This window comes from Monopterus albus, unplaced genomic scaffold, assembly GCF_001952655.1.
Source record: "Monopterus albus unplaced genomic scaffold, M_albus_1.0 scaffold2.1, whole genome shotgun sequence".
In the NCBI taxonomy this organism is placed as follows: domain Eukaryota; kingdom Metazoa; phylum Chordata; class Actinopteri; order Synbranchiformes; family Synbranchidae; genus Monopterus; species Monopterus albus.
The window spans coordinates 6,082,767-6,103,335 of record NW_018127882.1 but is presented as its reverse complement, the minus strand read 5'-3'; the positions used below and the strand labels follow the sequence as shown (position 1 = coordinate 6,103,335).

At 39.2% G+C, this 20,569-nt stretch overlaps 2 protein-coding genes and 1 long non-coding RNA gene across 6 annotated transcripts in view; 2 read left to right on the top strand and 1 right to left on the bottom strand.

Moving 5' to 3' along the window:
- zgc:92907 (ALG13 UDP-N-acetylglucosaminyltransferase subunit) overlaps positions 1-5,414 on the top strand; it is a 12,195-nt gene extending 6,781 nt beyond the window's left edge. For both annotated transcript variants that reach the window (XM_020596320.1, XM_020596329.1), the window contains exons 3-4: positions 451-589; positions 689-5,414. In XM_020596320.1, the coding sequence (XP_020451976.1) occupies positions 451-589; positions 689-800 (251 nt within the window). In that variant the 3' untranslated portion in view covers positions 801-5,414. The remainder of the gene's footprint in view (positions 1-450; positions 590-688) is intronic.
- A 72-nt stretch (positions 5,415-5,486) lies between these two features.
- LOC109958040 (uncharacterized) lies at positions 5,487-6,323 on the bottom strand. Its single transcript, XR_002274626.1, has 2 exons — positions 6,259-6,323; positions 5,487-6,014 (listed from the first exon to the last, which is right to left on the bottom strand). It is a non-coding gene; the product is annotated as an uncharacterized LOC109958040 (long non-coding RNA).
- Positions 6,324-7,058: 735 nt separating this feature from the next.
- Positions 7,059-19,290, top strand: sesn4 (sestrin 4). 3 transcript variants are annotated; one of them, XM_020596301.1, is made up of 9 exons: positions 7,059-7,264; positions 12,998-13,195; positions 13,300-13,482; positions 13,950-14,183; positions 15,004-15,112; positions 15,266-15,384; positions 16,309-16,475; positions 16,559-16,703; positions 18,275-19,290. In XM_020596301.1, the coding sequence occupies exons 1-9, from the start codon at positions 7,199-7,201 to the stop codon at positions 18,362-18,364; spliced, it is 1,311 nt and encodes a 436-aa protein (XP_020451957.1). In that variant the 5' UTR covers positions 7,059-7,198; the 3' UTR covers positions 18,365-19,290. The 3 variants fall into 3 exon arrangements, with proteins under 3 accessions (XP_020451957.1, XP_020451949.1, XP_020451964.1); XM_020596293.1 differs by having other exon boundaries at positions 7,060-7,264; positions 15,260-15,384; XM_020596308.1 differs by having other exon boundaries at positions 7,061-7,264; positions 15,031-15,112; positions 15,260-15,384.
- The last annotated feature ends 1,279 nt before the right edge of the window (positions 19,291-20,569 follow it).

Here is a 20,569-nt window from a genome sequence, read left to right as displayed (position 1 = left end):
TGACTTCTTCCTACTCCATTCAAACATGTAATAGGTGTAAGCAAACTGATTTTGAATTAGCATAGGTTGGATATGTGAAATCATGTGTGTTATTGTCATTTGCTCATTGTTCTGTTCTGCATGTTTGAAAGAATAAATCAATCAATCAATCATATATTTGCTTCCATAAAACCGTAATATTATTATTTTATTAACAATAATTAATATGTTCACACAGGATTTTGTATTATCATGTTCATACCATCACATTACTACAAATGTACCAAACCAAAAGACCTTTTTAAAATCCTTCATTGACAACTGACACTAAATAAAATGGAGTTCACTATGATGGATTATCAGTTTTAAGCTTGTTTAAAGTCTCTGTATGAAAAAAATGCTGTATTGTAGTAAAATGAACAGAACCAGCAGTTGTATAAAGGCAGATCTCAATGCTACTTTTCTCCTCAGGAGCAGGAAGTTGTTTGGAGGCGCTCGGTGCAGGCAAACCTCTGCTGGTCGTTGTCAATGACAAGCTAATGGACAACCACCAACTGGAGCTGGCTGCACAGCTGCACATGGACTCCCACTTGTTGTACTGCACATGCAGGTACAGTATGTGTTCCTCACAGATGTGGTACAGTTTATACAGGTGGGGTTATTTGATCAAACGAAAGTAACAAACTTATTCTCCTGATCACACTTTCAGCACATTGATACAAACACTGAGGAGCATGGATCTCTCTGCGCTTCAGCCTTTCCTCCCTGGGCAGCCAAGGAAATTTGCAACCTTTCTAGACAAAGCCCTCGGTGTTCGGTGAAACTTTTAGTTTCAGTGTTGATTTTTGTCAAACTGAAGAGTAATGACTTTGAGAATATCATATTGTAGTAGATTACAATAGTTATACAGGACACAATAGACATTGATGAGCATTTCTAAACACATTTTATATTTTTGTATTGAAAAATATAATACATGTGTAATTTGAAATCCTGTACAAGGTGTACATGTACAAGGCAATGAAATGTATTTATTTATTCTAGATTTTGTTTTATGCAAAGCAAGAGGGGAAAAACATTTACCAATCTGGGGTGATCGAATCAGATAATGCATACAGTTGAAGGCATAGTTGCACTTTGAGATAGAATAATGGCTGTGTTGACCTATATAATCCACAAGCATCAGGTTTTCTCAGTGAATTTCATTCTTACCACAGTGCACCATAAGTGACTGTGCTGTTGACATATATATATATATTTTTTTTTTTATTCATTGTCACTTGTAATTTTTAAATATTCTTGTAATCGATGCATTTTGTCAGTGTCCGTGACACAGTCTGGCGAAGTCTCGGTAGGACACTCTGGGCTGTGGCCAAACACATGCTGGAGAAACACTAAATAGAGGTCATGCTATATATTTCACTGAAGGTTAAAATCTGAACAGTCTTAACTTTCACTGTACATGGATTTATGAATACACATGTATGTGACATCCTTCTAATATCCATTTCATGTAAATGGTGCTGATTTGCAGAGGCACTAAAGGAATTTGCTGCATCACAGTGAAGCTAGTTGTACCAATTCTTGCCACAAGGATGAGATGATGTGACCTTGTCCTCCCAGCACATAGTGGAGTGTGCACCCAGCACTTCATATTGTCCCTGGTGCAGTCTTACCAAGTCCCATTGTTTAAATTCCAAGTAAAATCTGTCCCCCTCTTTTAGCATTTATAAGCAGTGTATAAATATTTCATAAAGGTGTACAACACATGATATTGTGGTTTTATACAGCTACAGTATAAGGACATTTAATGTTTATTTATATACAGTATTTACAATTTTTACTTCATGTATGAAGATGGTATTTTGAGTTATTGCCTGTGTGTCTTACTGTAATGTAATTTCTAATCTGTTTATACACCAGCCACCTACAGGATGAGTTATAGCTGTTGCTAGATAAATTTTTTATGCACTGATTAAATGCTAAATAAAGGACTTAAAAATAAAACGTTGCCTCAAATAACTCAGCATGCCATGGCTACCTTTTTATACTACAGTATTATTACTACAACCTGTCTGTGTATCTCTGCAGACCAGCAGGAGAGAAGATGCATTTTAAAATATTTTGTCAGCTCTGATACATCTGCTACAATGACCAGTGTATGAGAGGCTGCCATAAATCATCTAACATACAGCAGAGAAGTATTTGAACAGCCTGGGGCTGACATTTTAAGAGATGTTGGGTGTGTTTTTTGTTTGTTTTGTTTTGTTTTGTTTTTTATTCAGTGTTGTCCAGCTGGTGTGGAGTGACATTTAGGTCATTTCAGTAAAGTCCTGGGAAAACTGCATTAAAAAGAGCTTATTGACAATGTACAGTTTACAAAAATTGATGTTGGTCTGACACCGTTGAGTCATTTCTTTGCATTAGTTTCTTCACAAGCAGGAGACTTGTTAAAACAGGAAGTGATAGGTGGAAGACAGCACGTAGTCTAGTTCAGCTGTTCATACTCGGATTAGTGTTTAGAGTCTATTCTATTACAAAAGCTGAGAGAGTCAGAGATTCAGCAGCACATTTACTGAATTTACCAAACCTGATTTTACCAGCATTTTTTAAGATCCTCTGTGAACAATTGGGGAAGCTACTTTGAAAGCTTTGCAAGGTGATTCACTGTGAAAGAAGTTGACCCAGAGGAGTGCTACTGTAGGGTGAAATTAAGTTTGGTTAACTAAAGCTACTCAGAAAATGTAATTCAAACTACTTTGTAAAATATTATCTCACAATGTACATGTGATACAAAATATACAGTAACAAAAATGTCAAGTCAGCAAAAAATGACACTAAGCTGAGTTTATTATGCGAGACCTAAACCTGTCCTAAATAAAACAATCCCATCTGGGGTTTTGACAAGGACAAAACAGCAGGAAGTGTTATATTTTTATGTAAACTAAACTGGGTTTTTTAATCATCTGGAACAGTAAAGAAAAAATATTTAACTTGCACCTTGTTGGACAGTATGAACACTGGTCTAAACAATGGGCCTATCTTTTTACTTGTTGGGGCAGAATCTCTTGTTTATAAAATGCATGAGCAATCTCTCAAAGCTCTTATCCATAGGCCATTCTGTTTGGCTCTGAAAATGTCCTTGCCAATGCTGAAAAGCTGCTCGCATGCAGCATGTCAAAAATAAAAAAATATTCCTTTTTATGGCCTAAAATCATTTGTAGTTGCGGCATACAAAAATGGCAAAAAGTAATAGAACTACTTGACATCACTACAAATATGAATGTAGTTCAACACCCAGTAAACTATTGCAAAACAAACTACTAGTTTAGTTTACTGCTTCCCGACACTGGGTGTGAATTTCCCAGCTTGCCTGAGGTACAGATGACATTTTAGGCAATAGAAGATAGTTCAAATGTCAAATCTCATTTTACTGTTATACAAAGGAAATAAACCAGAAGCCTGGCTGACTTCCTTCAAGTAAAGTCCCTCTGTTTGTTTATAGAATTTCTATGGAAATGGAGGATTCACTGTTAAAGGAAGTTCATTGGGACAGACACATTTTTTCAGTTCCTTCAATCATATGTGTCATAGCTGGCAAGAAAAAGTGTAATACATGAAGCATGACAACGTTGGTTTCTGATTCAGACATCTCATAGCACCTCAGCTTCATTAAGGAAGCGGCTGTAACAAAGAACAAGAAGAGAGTAACATGTCAAGACAAAACGCATAGTGATTGTAATAAAGACAAAGCACTCAAACATACATTCCTGTCACTTGTTTTTCCCACAACAAAGCCTCTTCCAGCTTTATTTGTATTTAAAACCTATGGACCATATAAAGGTAGTTGTAAGAATATAATTGGGTGCTTTACTTTAGCTTACATTTGTCTATTTTTAGTTAATTAAAAATGAAAATTAAAACATTTGCATGCAATTATCTTCATGTGTCCTACTGAGACTGCAAGACCGCTTCGTCACTAAATCTGGTTTTGTTCCTTTTTGTGTTCAGATTTGTTTTCACTTTCACAAAACTGAAGTTTCAATAAAACAAAAAACTTTTTTGCAAAGGTTTTGTAAATAGCAATCAATAATCCTGCTTAATAAAGAGGTAAAGAGTTTCTTTGTGAGACACATATGAAGGAGTTAAAAAAATACAAACCACAGAAAACACAATTGAGCTGAGTTAACTGAGATGAAAGTTGTGTTTCCAGCACTCAGACAGAAAAACGGCCTGATCTGAAATATTTCAGTGGCAACATTTCTGATAAACAACAAACATTCCATTTATTGAGAGAAGAGTGAACTGATGGTCAGTTGTGGGCATGGCATGAGTGACTGTACTGACTGCTTGTTGTGTGTCTCAAGATGCAAGAATTGTGCATCTTTCCTTTGTCTTTGAGATTTTTAAATTACTTGGTGTATGACAGCAAGAATAGGTTTTTATTGTCTTCCCCGTTAAGTCAGAAGACGACAGATGTAATCAGTCTTATAAATTGTATCTATGTAGCTTTGTAAAGTCAGAGATTAACCTGCACTACTACTTTAGCTTTAATAGCACAACCCAGTCTGATTTTATATCCTTACACTATATGAAAAAAATGTATGCAAACAAATTAACATTATACCACAGGAATTAATATGCTGCTCTAACAGCCTCCACGCTTTCCACCAGATTTAGACTTTAAATTAAGGGGTGCTGAATGGGGTTGAGGTCAGAGCTCTGTGCAAGTCAAAGCCCCTGCCAAACTGGTAAAACAGTTTCTTTATGGCCCTGGATTTGTGTACAGAGGCATTGTCATGTAGAAACAGGAAAGCGCCTTCCCCAAACAGCCACTGCAAAGTTGGAAATACACTATTGTTTAAAATCTCATCAGATGTTGTAGCATTAAAAGAGAACTCCACCTCCACATGGAGGTCGGTTTACTCGTCATGGGGAGTCTATTCTTGTGTCTCTGAAGGAACTTTGTTGGGTCTCAGAAGAGAAAACCCTGATGGTGTCATTAGGGGTTTAAAAGATATGGGTTTTTACCAGCTGTGACAAAAACAAGCTATCATATTGCAACATGGGAAGTGTAGGATCTGGTGTCGGTTATCTGCTCTGCATCCTCTGCCTCATTATGACCATTCATTTTTAATCTGTCTCTTGACAGTCTTTATGAAACTGCAGTGAAATGCCTCTTTACAGTTTCCCATATCTGGAAATAGAGGCTTTAGCCAAACCATGAACAGCTCCAGCTGAACACAGCTGAATACACAAAAGTGTACAGGCAGAGGTGTTCACATACCTTTTGGCCTTATAGTGTATAGAGATGGGTAATGATTTTTGAAGATTCGAATAGGTATTACATTTTTAAAAATCGAATATTTCATGCAATTATGGTTTTGTCTTTAAAAACAAAGAGCCACTGTGTCTAGAAAGAACTCAGTGTGTCTGATGCTACATTTCCCTCATTCAAATGGTTGTTGTTGCTCAAACAGGGCAGCTAGTACAAAATGGGGGTGAACACAAAGCAGCTCTAAAAAAAAAAAATCCCACACAACTGTGTCAACAAAACCACTTCTTCCTAACAAATGTCCTGTTCAGGCATGATTAACCTGAGTGCCTATTTTTACCTCCACTATACAGGGCAAGTTTTTTCTAAGCAAAAACACCAAAACCCAACTTTTTAAATGTGATTATGTGCTTTCCAGTTTTCTAGTAAATTCAGTATTTTAGTGTTTTTGAATATCATCAGACAAAACAAGCAATTTGAATGTGTTAACTTGGAAATCAGGAAACTATAATAGTCATTTTCACTGTTTGTCAATTTATACAAAATCAAAAATCAATCAATTATTAAGGAAAATATTTGTCAGATGTATTGATAATGAAAATAATATTTGGTTGCTGTCTCACAGTTCTTGCAATGAAAAAATATAGCAAATTGATAAAATACTTTACAACAAAGGAGCATAAACTGAAACACGGGGTGTCTCTTCAAGATCAGGGCTACAGGATGGAGGATTGAGGGCCTTTCACAGCTGATATTGCGCCTGAGTGGTGCAAATAAATATGCCAATGTTAATGTCAAGCAAAATAAAAAAATGAAAATGACTATAAAGAGACAGAAAAAGGAAAAGCGATGCAAAACAAGTACAAACAGATGCAATATAGCCACAGCTAACATGCAGAAAAACTTAGTCTAATGTCCTATAGATGCAAAATGACCAGAAAGACACAAAGCAAACACAAAATGAGCTTAGAGATGTAAAACAAATAAAAGAGAGAAAAAACTACCACATAGTCTCTTTAGCCCCTTTTCCATCACCTGGTACCGGCTCACCTCGCCTCGACTCACCTCCACTCGTTTTTGGTACCGGGTGCTTGGTTTCCCACTGCAGATGTTCCACTCTCAGTGTAGCTGGCTGTCATAGTGACACCACATTACACTGCTGTGACGTCAGCAACCGACACAGTAACAATGGAGGACATCAAAGGTATGCTGCTCTTGATTCTCGGTATGTGAATATTTTTAGTTAGCACAGTAACTAGGGTAAAGTAGTGGTTAGCATTAAATAACACTGCTTTTAAAAATGGCGCTTTGTTTGTTCTAGGACTAATCACAAATTGATGACGTGATTTTTCTTGACCAATCGCTAGTCTGCAATGTTTACATGTCACTGTTTGGTATTGCCTCTGCTCACTTGGACCCTTGACAAAGGTGATACTAAAAATAGTACCAGGTACTAGGTACCATCACCAACATTTGACTGATGAAAACACAAATAAATCGAGTCAAATTGAGCCAGCACCAGGTGGTGGAAAAGGGGCTTTTCAGTCTTTTAGTTTTGGGTCTTGCTCCTATGCAAGAGGGGTGTGGGGGTTTTTACATGTGTGCCCAGGGGCCTGTTGTCTCATAATCCGTCCATGCCTGGGTCCTATGAATTGGTGTTAAGTTTGCAGCCTGACTCTGGTCAGGACCTGTTTTTGCCTCTCTGAGCTGTTTGCAGATGTTCATTTGCATTTGGATATAACCGCCGCCCTCCGGCCCCGCCCCCTGAGCTTTGATTGGGCGCACTGTTACTAGAGCTGTCAGCTCTGCTCTGGGAAGGTTTTCTCCAGTGTCAGTCCAGGCTTCAGCTGCAGCCAGTGGTAGGCGTTTTGCCTTTGTTAGCTAGCTTGGAAGGCACCAGGATAGGACAGAGCCGCATCCATGCAATAGCACATTTTTTGGAAAATGATCATCTGTACGAATAAAATGGAGTACCCCCTGAGAACGCAGTGCCAGCGAGTCCAGAAACAGGTAACGTTGGGTTAAAACTGACATCAGACAAAGCTGACAATAGTTATGCTAAGTTAGTTTTAACACAATTAAAGCTAACGGCTAACTAATTAGCCCGAGTAACGTTCATTCATTTGCTGAAGGGATTATTGTAGCTAACGTTATAACAAAGAAAAAGCTCGTCCCTTTACCAGCTTTGTTGTCTCTTTTAGTTTTAAATTACCTGTTTGAGCAGCTGATATATAAGATAAATGTTACCATTAAGTTCTATCAGTGTCTAAAACTTTTAACACGGTGTCAGTAATGTTACAGCGGCTGTAGTTAACGTTAGCGAGCCAAACTTCTGATCGAGCTAACTCAGCTAACGGTTTATCGAGGATACATGCTAGTATAAAACCACGGCTGAAAACGTAAAAAAAAAAATGTTTTTCATGATTTGCTTCATGGGTAGGGGATTCCACTTTCCTCACCATCAAGTAATATTGTGTAACGTTAGTTTCCATGTCCAGCTGTTTGCATGTCACGTAAAGCTCGCAGTATTTCCTTAGTGTTTTAAACGCTAAGGTTACTAAGCTATCTAATCGCTAAGCTAACGTTAACTAAAAATGAACATTTTCTGATAACGTTTTCAGATTAGCATCACAATGAAGGCACATACAATGCAACGAATACTTGCTTTTGTTGGTTCACCCTGGGAGATTTATGTACTTCCTTTTAATATGTGGCTACATTTAACTTTTAAGTTGCACTGATTTTTGTCAAAATCTTCTGTCACAGTACGCTAACAGTTGAGATCGTTGAAAGCGCTAGGTGAGGGTGACATCATCTGAGTTCTGCGAAGAAAACTGTCAGTTAACAGTTAACTAGTTAGGTGTGTGAAGTAACTTGATGCAACGCCATGTATTTAATTAAAAATAAGATAATGTCCGCTCGAAAGGATGCATTTAATCCGCGATAACCGGTGAGGAAGGTTCCGTTTCTACTGCTTGTGGACCCTCCGAATGCTGGAGATTTTTATTGTGCTGCTTGCTGGCTAAACTGGACTGCCAATCAAAGTTGTTTTTCTCCTCCGTCGCTGTTATATCATTTTGCAACAGAAAGGGGGCGCTGTGTCAAGTCCAAAAAGACGTGTTTGCTGCAGATTAGGGTCCAGAAATGTAACAAAACAGGGAGGAATGTGAGCACCAAGGGAGTCAAAACCCTCCACTCTGGTTTCAAGTCACATTTGTTGCTTTTCACCAGTGCACTCACTGCTTGCTCTTTGTCCTAATTGTCACTCAACTTGCATTTTACTATGTATTTGATTGTAACTGGTGACACATTTTGTATCTGTATTGACACAAACAACTCTTAAGTCTGTTAATTTAAACAACAAATTAATTGGCAGGCATAAGCATCACCAAATTTGAGCACCTGACTTTGATATGATGACCTACATGCCCCAGTCTTGAAAAAGCTGAGAAATGAAGCAACCCGTTATCAGTAATAGTCTTTTGTAAAGGCATCTCCTCCTTGCTCTACCCTCCTGCCGTGTTTTCTGACAGGTTTAATCATTCATCTGCTGTATGTGGGCTCGGCTTTCTGTCTATTTTTTCATCCTGCAGCAGTGTTTTTGTTGGTCTTGGTTGTGTTTTATGTGCCGTCCTACCAAACAGCTCCTTTCCATCCCCTCTCTGAGCTGCAGCTGCTTTGTTTTGCTTTACTCCCCGAGTTCAGGTTGCAGAGCCAACATTGGCCTCGGCTGCTTGTGTTTTCGGTGATTTGGAGAAGGGTATTAATGCTGCTGGGATGCCTGTGCATGATAAGGACAGACCCCTTCAGACTCACTTGGAATGCAGATTTAATGTCCTTTTCTTGTATCTACAACAGCTCCTTTCTGCAGCTCACCAAAGCTGTCATGCAGATAGTACATGTGCACATCCCATCTCAACCTGTCACTTTACCCATTGTAGACTGCCGCCATCTTTTGTCCACTTTAGTCCTTTGCCCTCTTTCGTATTCCTCCTCAGACCGAGCTGCTGTTTTCATTGTCAGCCTGCTATTAAAGCCTGTCTTTGTCTCCGTTTACCTTTCCTCCCTTCACTGACGTCACCCTGTTTTTCATTTCATCTCTGCCTCTTGCTCCTCTCTGATCAATAAACAAATGACCTCTCTTGTGCTGGGAATGTGGGTTTTTAAAAATCTTTCCAGTTTGTTTGTTTTTTCTTTTTGAATGTCAAACTATTCGCACCTGTGAATGTTGTTCACAACAGCCTGTTGTTTTTTTTTTTTTTTACCTCTTGAAGACACAAGTTAAAATTCATCTTGTGAATCTGGCAGCTATAGTAAATATCAGTCTCACCTTATTCTTTTTTTAAAGTCAGTTTGTGCAGAGTGCGTTGCAAGCAGAATTAATAGGTTTCCGTGCACAAACCCTGAGTCTGTTTACATCTATGTGAAACCAAATACACAGTCACCTAAATGGTGATGTGCTTCTTTTTGCTTTATATATCCACCCACACATGCTTGTTGCCAGCTTCTGTTTTTTTCCTTTTCATGCGGGTGTGTTTTTTCATGTGGGTGGACAATAAGGAGTGTATTGCCTTATCAAACTTACTGTTTGTAGCTTTTGCGACTGGTTTTCAGGCAACAGATATGAAACGGTGTTGTTGGGTGTCTGGACAATTTTGACAAAAGGCCTCAGTCTAAACCTTCTTTCTCTATAGTATATTAATCACAAGTATTGATTAGTTCTGATGAAAATGTTTCTTTAGATAATGTGGGTTGGATGGCTATTGTGGTCAATTGTAATCATTATCGCAGTTGTAATTCAGTCTGGCAACAATGAAAGAAGGGAGAGATGTGTCGTTTTAGCTAGACTTCACCTTTAAAAAGAGCCCAGAAAATTCATCATGGGAAATTTAGGATAAACACATTTACGGTAAGCATTGTCATAAACATACTGTATATTGACTTGGACAAGACGTTTTGCTGAATTTTAATTTTGCTTTCGTGTTAAGTTGTGAGCAGACCGTAGGATGAACGCTGTAGGACGTGTCATTTCCTGCTGCACGATGGCTTACATCAGCTGTAGTTCCTGTTTCACTCTGACTTTAGTGGTTGTATTTGTCCAGACATGTTTGAGATGCAACAAATTATCAGTGTCCTCTTTGTGTGATGACAAATCTCATGTCAGTCTGTACCTGAGTAAGTGTTGTAAGTGTTGTCACTTCGTTAACTGTTCTTTTCATAACTGTACACTTGATGGTATCTTGTTTGTTTGTCTGTCTTGTTGTATTTTATCATCTGACAACAAAGCCCTGTATAGGCAGTGGGTCCCAGACATTGTCCTGTATAAAGTCTGTCTTTTCAGCTTTAACTGGTACATTTTCTCTCACTCACTGAACAAGGAGCTGTTGCATAGAGCATGCTGACATCTGTGCTTTGCTCAGGGATGTGGAAGCTACTGTTGTACTTAGGTTCATGGTGTCAGTCTGGCTGCTCATGATGTCTCACTCTGATAAGATTTTGTCATAACCTTGGTGGTATCTTGGTCATCTGGCTTTCTATAGGCAACTTTCCAGTCTGAAATGTTTTCCATTTCATTCCCGTTTCAATTGATTGATTGTTTGGTCCAAAATGTCAAAATTCTTTACAGATGCAAATGATGATTTAAAAATGTCTTGTGTCCAACTAAGACCCCAAAGATATTGAGTTTAGCAGAAAATCCACATTTGGACAAACTAAACACAGTCAATGAATTGACTGCTTGTTTCATGTCTAGACTGTATACAGCTCAGAAAGCATGTTAATACCAGCACCAGACTAATACATCAGCTGGCTGAGATTACAGGATGTATGTTGGCTGGTATATAACAAGAAGTTGCTGAACCACCTTGCCATAGTTGTTGTCTTTAAATTATAAACATTGTTTCTGTTATACACAGTAGTCTGTCTTATAGAGCATATTTTCTATAGTAAAATATGTCTGATTTAAGGGATCATTATCAAGAGTTTGTTACACATATATGTTAAACTGAACACCTTCGATATATCATCAGGTTTGGTTTTTTTTTTACTCAAATATTAATCTCTGTCTGTAAAGTCCAGCATTCATTGAACAATGTGTTTGGATTATGGGTCATTCATAATCGGATGAACTATATAATCAGTTAATGTTGCAGCTTATTCTACAATGACAGGGCCAGTTAGAGCTCGAAGGAGTAGTAGCCTAGATTCTGCAGCTCCGCAAACTAATTGGTCACTCTTGTATTTGCAAAGAGATACTTGTGTGAATATGCTCTTGTCAATGGGGCTTTGATTGACAGACGCCTGTGTGCTTTACAGCGACTCCAGGCCATTTCCTGTGTATATTGACAGACAAGAGCAGGTCTGTGTCCAAGTGTATTTCATTTATTGCCAACTTGTTTCTTTTTATCCTCCGCCTTCTTTCAGATCTTTTTTTGTTAGTTATGTAACCCATGAGATTAGAGAGGCATAAACATCAGAATGATATTGATTTGATAACTGTGTGGTATGTTAACATGTCTTTTTAAGGACTGAGCATGAACCTTATCTAGGTCAAGAGGTGGAGCCTGTTGCAGAATCTGGAGGACACCCTCATCTGCTGCAGGGAGAAGTGAAATATCACACGCAGCTACCAGCCAGATAAACACGTTGCTTAATGCCAAAGGCTAAAATTAAGTAACAAGGTCAGCAACTTGCTATCTTGTCTATGATTTGACAGGAGGGTAATAATCCTAGACAGCAGTCTATGCTGTTTAAAGGAGAAGTTGTTGCCAACATTTGTACAGTTCAGTCTACAGCTAATTATTTGACTTGGGTCAGAGCCATGCACTCAGATTTCACATGCAGGGGAGTCCTCACCTGTGACCAAGCACTAGAATGCTTATTACATTACTTTCTGTGGTTCCTGCATGTAAATCCCCTCTTCAAAGGATAATTGGGTGCTTTTTATTCTTGGTTACAACTGCATATTGGGTTGTTTATTTTCATTCAATGTCATTTCAAAGAAGTGGACACATGTCATTCAATTTACATCTAGTTATGTAGTGGAGGTGTATGAAGCGTCTGGTCCCTGCAGCCAATATACGTTGGCGGCAATGTCTTGTGGAGCTCCTAGCTAAGCGCCGTTGTTTGCTTATTTTATTTGAAGAAAGAATATTGTAAGGAATGCACTCACTCAACAGTGATGCCAGTATCACAGCATCACAGCTGCTGTTCTTCCAAGATTACCCCTCTTTGGCTGTTCTAAGGTATGGAACATGACTCCAGTTCAAAGCACAGTCTGAGCCTATCGTCACGTGGTGTGGACACTGAAGTCCAACCTTATCTCGAGCCAACCTGCTTTGGCTACAAACTGGCCTCTGATTATTCCTTTGGGGAACACTCAGTCCTGTGTTATTGGGTTTTGTATCATATTTAACTTAAAGGGAGCATTTTGCACTGTATTACAAAGGAGACTTTTAACATTGAGAACATGATTGTAATCTTTACACAAGAAACACAGTCATTGTCACTGTGCGCTGTGACAGTGTCGATGGCTGCTAGGGTGGCAACTGACTCAGCTGATTACGTTCACATTTAAGTGGTTAATTGCTTTGTTCAGCCAACCGTCCCAAACCTAGATGTAGATATATATTCAAGATTACAGTAATATAATGCAGTGAAAAGCAGCATATTTTCACATCTCTCTTCTCCAGTAACCAACATCTCAGTGTTTTTGCTTTTCCCTCTCTGTCCTGGTTTCTGTAGGTGATAGTGAACGGTGAGAAGGAGCGAGTGTCGCTGTTGTTCATGAAGGCTCTGGTCAGCAGGGGGAGCGTGGATGCTGTGTCCCAGCAGATGGCCTCTCATCCTCAGTACTTGGAGAGCTTCTTGCGCACACAGCACTACATCCTGCACATGGACGGCCCCCTTCCGCTGCCATACCGCCATTACATCGCCATCATGGTCAGTGACCTGGCTGTTCTCATAAATGCATCACCAGCAGCATACCAGTATTATTCTGACCTGCATGAATCCATCTGCTTGCTTTGTGCCCTTGTGACTTCCAGGCTGCAGCACGACATCATTGTACCTACCTGGTGTACCTGCACTCAACCAACTTTCTAAGGGTGGGTGGGGACCCTATGTGGTTACAGGGCTTGGAGGCAGTGCCCCCTCGCCTTCGCCTCCTTGACCATATCAACAAAGTGCTGGCTCACCAACCGTGGCTCACTGCCTGGCCACACATCCAGGTACAGCAAAGCAAGCACAACACACTTAACATAAAAAGCTGTTATAATGGAAACAAAACAAAGCCCTTTGAGATGGTTTAGGTGTCCACTGTCAAATTATTCAACTCTGTTTTCCTGATCTTTTTAAGTTATTTAAAGTTTTGAATCTCCTGCCTTGAACATGGGCGGTGTTGAAACTGTGCCAGCTGTTGATGTTACAGCCAGGCATGAAATTGTAAAGATAGATTTAGAGAAATCTGAACAACTTTGAGTGGAAAAAAATGTCACACAAGTTTAAAATATACTCATTATTTTTAGAAAATGGTCAAAAAGGCCATAATACCAGCTCTTTAAATGATTACCTGTCATCATTGACAAACACAGAATTAACTCTTTAGATCATTCAGGGTGCAGGTAAAGGAAAATAAAGCCTTAAAACTACACAGTTTATTTGTCTGATCCTGAGCTTTTGTCTCTGCTCCCTCCAGACGCTGCTGAAGTCGGGCGAGCAGTGCTGGTCGCTGGCTGAACTGGTGCAGGCCGTGGTGATCTTGGCTCACTGCCACTCCCTCTGCAGCTTTGTGTTTGGATGCGACGCAGACTCAGACTCCAAATCTCCTAACGGAACCCCACCAACCTTCTGCCCCTTTGATGCTGCCAACGGCAATGCCAACGTGCCTCAGTCACTTGCCACTCCCCCTGAACACATAACACGACGACGGGTAACACGTCAGATTTTATTATAATAAATAAAGGATTGCAGAATGAATTACAGTATATTTTTTTGCAGAAGTATTTCCTCCGTGTTGCTTTTTGATCATTTATTATTCTAAGAAACCTTCAGTGTGCGTTTACCTTTGTTTATTTAATGCTCTGTATATACTGCAAGTTCCATAAGTGGAAAACATGCTGGAAATAGATGTGAAGATTTCTTGTAGTACTGTTTAAAATAGCATTTTACACTTGCTTCATTTGAGATGAACCGGAGAGACACAAATAAATAAATAAAATAAGCTTTTATAATTATAATGCTTATATACAGTTGGGCTGCAGTTGTCAGTTCATTATCACTTAAATTGTGGAACTATTTTTGCAATTATTCTTTTTGTCTTTAAAATGTCAGAACATAGTAAAAATAATTCAAGGTCTTTAAATTGCACTTTTTTCCCCAACAAAAAAAATTCAAAACACACAAATGTACAACAATATAAAACGGAGAAAAAGAAGAAGCCCAACAGTGAGGAATTTTAACATTTTTGTATGATAAGTGACTTTAATAAGTAATTGATAAAATGTCTGTCCATGATTGAGTTAAGTGACAGATGTTTTCAGCATGATTATAGAGTATTTTATTTAAGAAGCATTGGAGACCATGGATGTTTTGTTTCTCTGCATTACATCTAAACTAAAGAACACTTTAGGTTTTTTGTGTAAATATGCAATAAAAATGGTGAAATGACTACATTTTCAGGTAACATTTCTTGTCACAGTGGAAGTAGCTATGTTTGTTTTAATATATAAAGGTTTATTCAACTTCATCAGCAGTTTTTGTGGCGCCTGTGTCAACAGTCTCTGGACTCCAGTTGTGACATGGCGTGTCTAAAGCAGAGGATCCAGAAGTCCCAGGACGAGTGTCTTCTGCAGCAAGCAGGTAAGGCAGAAACACATGCACAGGCTAACTCGCTTCTCGTTATTTGTCTTGAGCATAAAGTTTAGGTCACATGTGAGAAATTACTCCTACACTTACTGATACACTCTCTCTCTATCTCCTTGGCTTTCACTGTCTGTCTTTTTTAAGATGCAGAAGAAGAGGACGAGATGATATGCTTTGCAGACCCGTCACGGTTCATCACAGACCCTGACTTTTGTTATCAGGAGTTTGCTCGGAGGGAGGAGGATCACTTCCAAGTATTTAGAGTTCAGGTGAGGACCTTATATTTGTGAATATGTTGGTAAATCTGTGTGTGTGTTATGACGCTTTGTGCTGTGGCCTCAGGGAATACGTGTTTCTGCAACCTGTAACATTAGCAACCAAACCAGTGTTTTACAATACAGTATGCTTTATGACTTAAATTTTCCAGCATTCTAATTAGCAGTAAACTGGTGGGTGTGATATAGCTCTCTTCCAAACTGCGTCTCCACCCGCAGTCAGGAGATGTTTGATTGGACTCCAGGTGGTCGAGGCCAAATTCAGTGGTAAATTTAGTGACATTTTAACACACTAGTCTGACTCGACTCACTCTTTTTCTTTTTATATTTTTGTAATTATGTTTTTCCTGAGATGTACAGTGACTTCATAGTTTTCAGACCTCTTCAGTTTTTGCACTCGTCAGTCTACATTCACTAATAATGTATTTTATTTATACAGTGCTTTTGAAGTAACTCACTGGCACTTTACACAAAGAAAAATTAAACAACAATAACAAAAAACTTTAAATTTAAGAGGACAAAACGCATATAGGCAATAAAATGCAAAAAAGAGCATGGTGGATGGGGAAAATTACAGGTTAAAAGCAACTTTAAAATGCAGGTCTTGACTCCTGTTTTGAAAGTGCTTAGTGTGGGAGTGTTTTCAGATGTCTGTGGCCAGTGAGCTCCAGAGGGTGGAGGCAGCAATAGCAAAAGCTCTGACGCCCCAGGTTTGGTGCTTTGCCCTCTGGAGCAACAAGAGGTGTGAGGTGGCTGAATGAGAGGGCAGAAAGGGGTGTGATGAAGAAGGAGATCAGTTGGGGGTGGCTAAAAACATCAGTAGTCTAATGCTATTAAAGTGCTGTCATGCTGTAGGTCAATCAGACCTGCTTTTGTTTCTGTGTATGTTGTGAAGCATGTGTCATATTGACTCTGCAGGACTATTCATGGGAGGACCACGGCTTCTCCTTAGTCAACAGATTGTATTCAGACATTGGGCACCTCTTGGACGACCGATTCAGGAGTGTGACCACCCTCCCCTCTTTGCACAGCCCTGACCTGAAGAGGGCCATCTGGAATTACATCCACTGTGTTTTAGGAATACGGTGAGGGTTCATTTTATGCATGTGTTAACAATAAAAACATCACTTGTTAATCATACAATAACCATACTTTTCACTGTATTTAGATATGACGATTATGACTATGGAGAGGTGAACCAGTTGCTGGAGCGGGATTTGAAGCTGTACATCAAGGCTGTGGCTTGTTTTCCGGATGCCACCAAAACTCCAGTGTGTCCACTGAGCTGGGCTATACTTAAAACATCCGAACGGGTAAGAGGGCTTTGTACCAACAGTCTTTAAAGTAAAAGTTCAGCATTTTGGGGACTTTGCTTATTTTCTTTCTTGCTGAGAATTGGATGAGAAGATGGATAGGACTCTCACATCTGTGCACTAAATCTAAAGGTAACAATGTCCCTATACCAGCATCTCTGAAGCTCAAGGGGCTTGATTTATAGTCGAGTGCCAGATCTCTCCTCTGCAATGCTGGATGTGTTATCAGGCTGTAGCAAACTTTACATTCCCCACTGTACTTGTGTTTACATTCTCTAACAAGTACTTACACAGATTTATAGAACTGGGCATAATTTTGCTGTGTTTTGTTACTGCATAAGAGATTCATTCATGCAGAGCAGTGATCACAGTGCTGTGCATAACGGGAAGGGAGAAGACTACTATTCCGCTCTTTATTGTGATTGTACAGAATAGAATGAGATTAGAGGTGCTCACAAGTCACAATGTCATAAAGCAATAAACATATAAGTAAAGTAACCAAAACCCAGTAGGCAGGTACAAAATATTAAATACTAAAATTAAGAAAGAGTCCCCCTTGCCCTGCTCAGTGGGTGAGCTGAACAATGGCTGTTGAAAAGAAACTTTTTCAGTCAATTTCATCATGTTTTGATGGATCTGTACTATCTGCCAGTGGGTAACATTTGAAATAGGTGATGACCAGGATGCAGTGAGCCTTTAAGGTTGCTGGCACTATCACCAAACTAGCATCAGTAGCATCAGTGCCCAGTAGGGCAGTACTTGTTGCTTCTATGTGGTATATCTGTCGGTGCTGTGGCCCCAGCTTGTAGTTGTATTTTTAGAAGGCACGCATCAGCTTACGTATCCTACAGTGTAACCTGGGAGTGAATACATGTAGCTACGATGTACTTCTTAACACAGAAGTATAAATCCACCTTGAAGCTTGCTAATCAGCATTCCTCCAGTTTTTAATTGGTACAAAAACTGGAGTGTAAAAACAGCAATTTGCTGTTATAAGACCAGGACCAGTCACTTAGAGTCTCTGCTTGGTCTCTCTTATATGTACACTTTTGTACTGATTCAACAAGTGAGCTATAATGTGTTAATTACTGACTTAAGAGGTGCTGACAGGTGGCTTTTGTTTACACAGAGCCAGAGTAGCTGTGTTCCCTTTAACAGTCTTTATGTTAAGCTAAGCTAACTCGTCCCTGGTACCCTAGTGGTTAAGGCGCAGTGCTTTCCCCGCTGCGGCCCGTGTTTGAATCAGGGTTGCATCAGGAAAGACATCCGGCGTAAAACACGTGCCAAATGTCAACATGCGAGTCGTCAGTGTGACAATTCGCTGTGGCGACCCCTAAACGGGAAAAGCCGAAAGTGACTTTGTTAAGCTAAGCTAACTGGCTGCTCCATGTAGCTTCATATTTAACCACCATAAATCTTCCCATCTAACTCTTGGCAGAAAAGCAAGTAAACATATTTATCAAAATGTCACTATTCCCTTAACAGTTTGATTTGTCAGATATGTTTGATCCACCCTGGTCAACCCTCAGGACCAGTTGTAGCACTCACTGTGTCATTTTCCTTCCCCTCAGATACATGTGAATTTATTAATCATGGAGGCCCGGCTGCAGGCGGAGCTACTATATGCTCTGAGAGCCATCACTCAGTACATGATTACCTAAGTGTTTGGAGAGGCACAAAGTGAAAACTCTCCACCGGTACAGAGAGACCCAGAGACAGGAGGATAAAGAAATGTCAGCAGCAGCAGATGGTGAAGCTTGATGAGAGCGGCACTTTAAAGGACACAGAGCTCCATGGTTTTGTAGCTGTGCCTCATGAATGTGCTTTTCTTTGTTTCCGATTTAATGTGTTTATACCACAGGGTGCCACGGGCCCCTGCTCACCCCTGTCTGCAGACACTCTCATTGTGAAGTCTTCTTCTCAAACGTCGCGGCTCTCAAAGTTTGTGCAATTATTACTAGAGTTGTTTTAATTTTTAGTTGTTTTGTCTTCCAGCTCATTCTGTGAGAAACTGCTTGGTTGCAGCAGTGTGTTAAAGTGGCCAACACTCATCTTAGTTTCATCAGTCTCCGTTGTGTTAACTCTGCTTTCTGCAGAAAATATCTTTTGTACAAGTTGACTTAATGTTAATGGGAGACCAGGGCCTTTGTTGATGTTGGTTTTTTTGTTGTTGTTGGTTTTTGTTTTTTTGACAATCCTCGCCAGTGTTTGAAGAGGACATTAAGTGGACTGTGAAGGATAGCAGTGTGATTTCCAAAACATTTCGTATTAATGCTGGTCAAGAACAAACACAACAGTGACTCTGCTGGGAGTTATCATGTCACTATAGTTTCTTTTAATAAGCACTTTTAAAAACTTTATATATTTATATAATAAAGTAATCGGTAGACATTGAGACAGGCAGTGTGTTGGTCTGATACCTTTCTTCACCACTGTACAACATGCAACATATTTACAGTGTTTGTCCTCAGACTTTGTGCTCAACCCCAGATTTCCGAGCAATGTTTCTTCTTAATCCAGAATATTTCGGTAAATATTGGAAGGATATTGATAGTAATGAAAAATGCAGTTTACACCTGATGATGAGAAAAATAGTAACTAAACAGAAAAGGACAGTGAACTGTTTCCTACACTGAATATTAAGTTGAGCTGTTTGAAAAATCTTTTTCCTTTTCTCATTACTGATGTGCTTCAGAAATGATCACAGAGTACGTTTCAGATCAAAGGTCATTAAAGACCAATAAAATAAGGAATTGGATGGAAAATTCCCAGAACTAGATCTGCACTGGTCATAATTCAGGTCATTCAAGATTTCAGCTTTTTTTTTGTGACCTGTCAAAGCTGATTATCAAGTAAAAATCCACAGAACAATGTGCAGACTGTTTCTTAAAACACTTGTATCTTTTTTTTTTTCCAGTTTTTGTAAACTATAGGAGGTAGTTCTTTCTTGTTTTGTCTCTGGGTGTGACAGTAGAACCTGCTTGGCTAGATGTAGAGGTGAGACAGACTGTTTAGAGTTAGGCATTAGCTGTAGAAAGGCAAAAAACAGACCTGCGTATCAACAAAAGCAAAAGCGCTGTTAACACAGGTGCCTTCAGGCTCAACATGGAGGGATGTGACTACTGGAGGCTGAATGTGGGCTCTGGTCACGGCTGGGAGACGCTTCCAACTGACAACTGTTAAGACTATTCCTGCATGGATGGGAACTGCTTTCTCTTGGTGTTGGTCACCACATTTTATATCGGACGCCCACAAGCCCCGACAACTCAGAAAGAGCCTTTGACATGGATGTTAAAAATGTTCAACTTAAGCCTATTTAAAAAAAAAATGGACTTATCTTAAAAAAAAAAAAAACTACTTAAACTGAACAAGTGAAAAGTAAAAGAATGTTTTTTGAAAATGTGAAAAAATGTTTTCTATAAAGATGCTCTATGAAAATAACTGCGGCCTGTTTTTGTTTTTCTTTTCTACAGCATCCCTAAAGAACAGGATCCGTTTTTACATTTTTGTCCATTTACTATATTGCATAAAATATTTTCCTAAACAATCTGTTTGTACACTTACTTTACCATTTTAAATGATTTAACTGAAGAAATTTGCCTTTAAGAGTGTTAAAATCTGTACAGAAGACAACATTGTCTGTCTTTAGACTTCGTTCAGATCAAGAAAAAACATTTCAAGACTCTTTAGAGGACACGGTTGCAAGCGAATAGTTGTACGTTCAGGTGTATTTGAAAACATCCTTCTCTGTTGGGTTTCAGTCTGTAAGCTCTGTTTTATGATTCATCATAAACAAGCCAACACTTGCAGTAATGAAGAGTTGACCATTGTCTTAATACTACCTGTAGTGAAATGGAAGATATTTC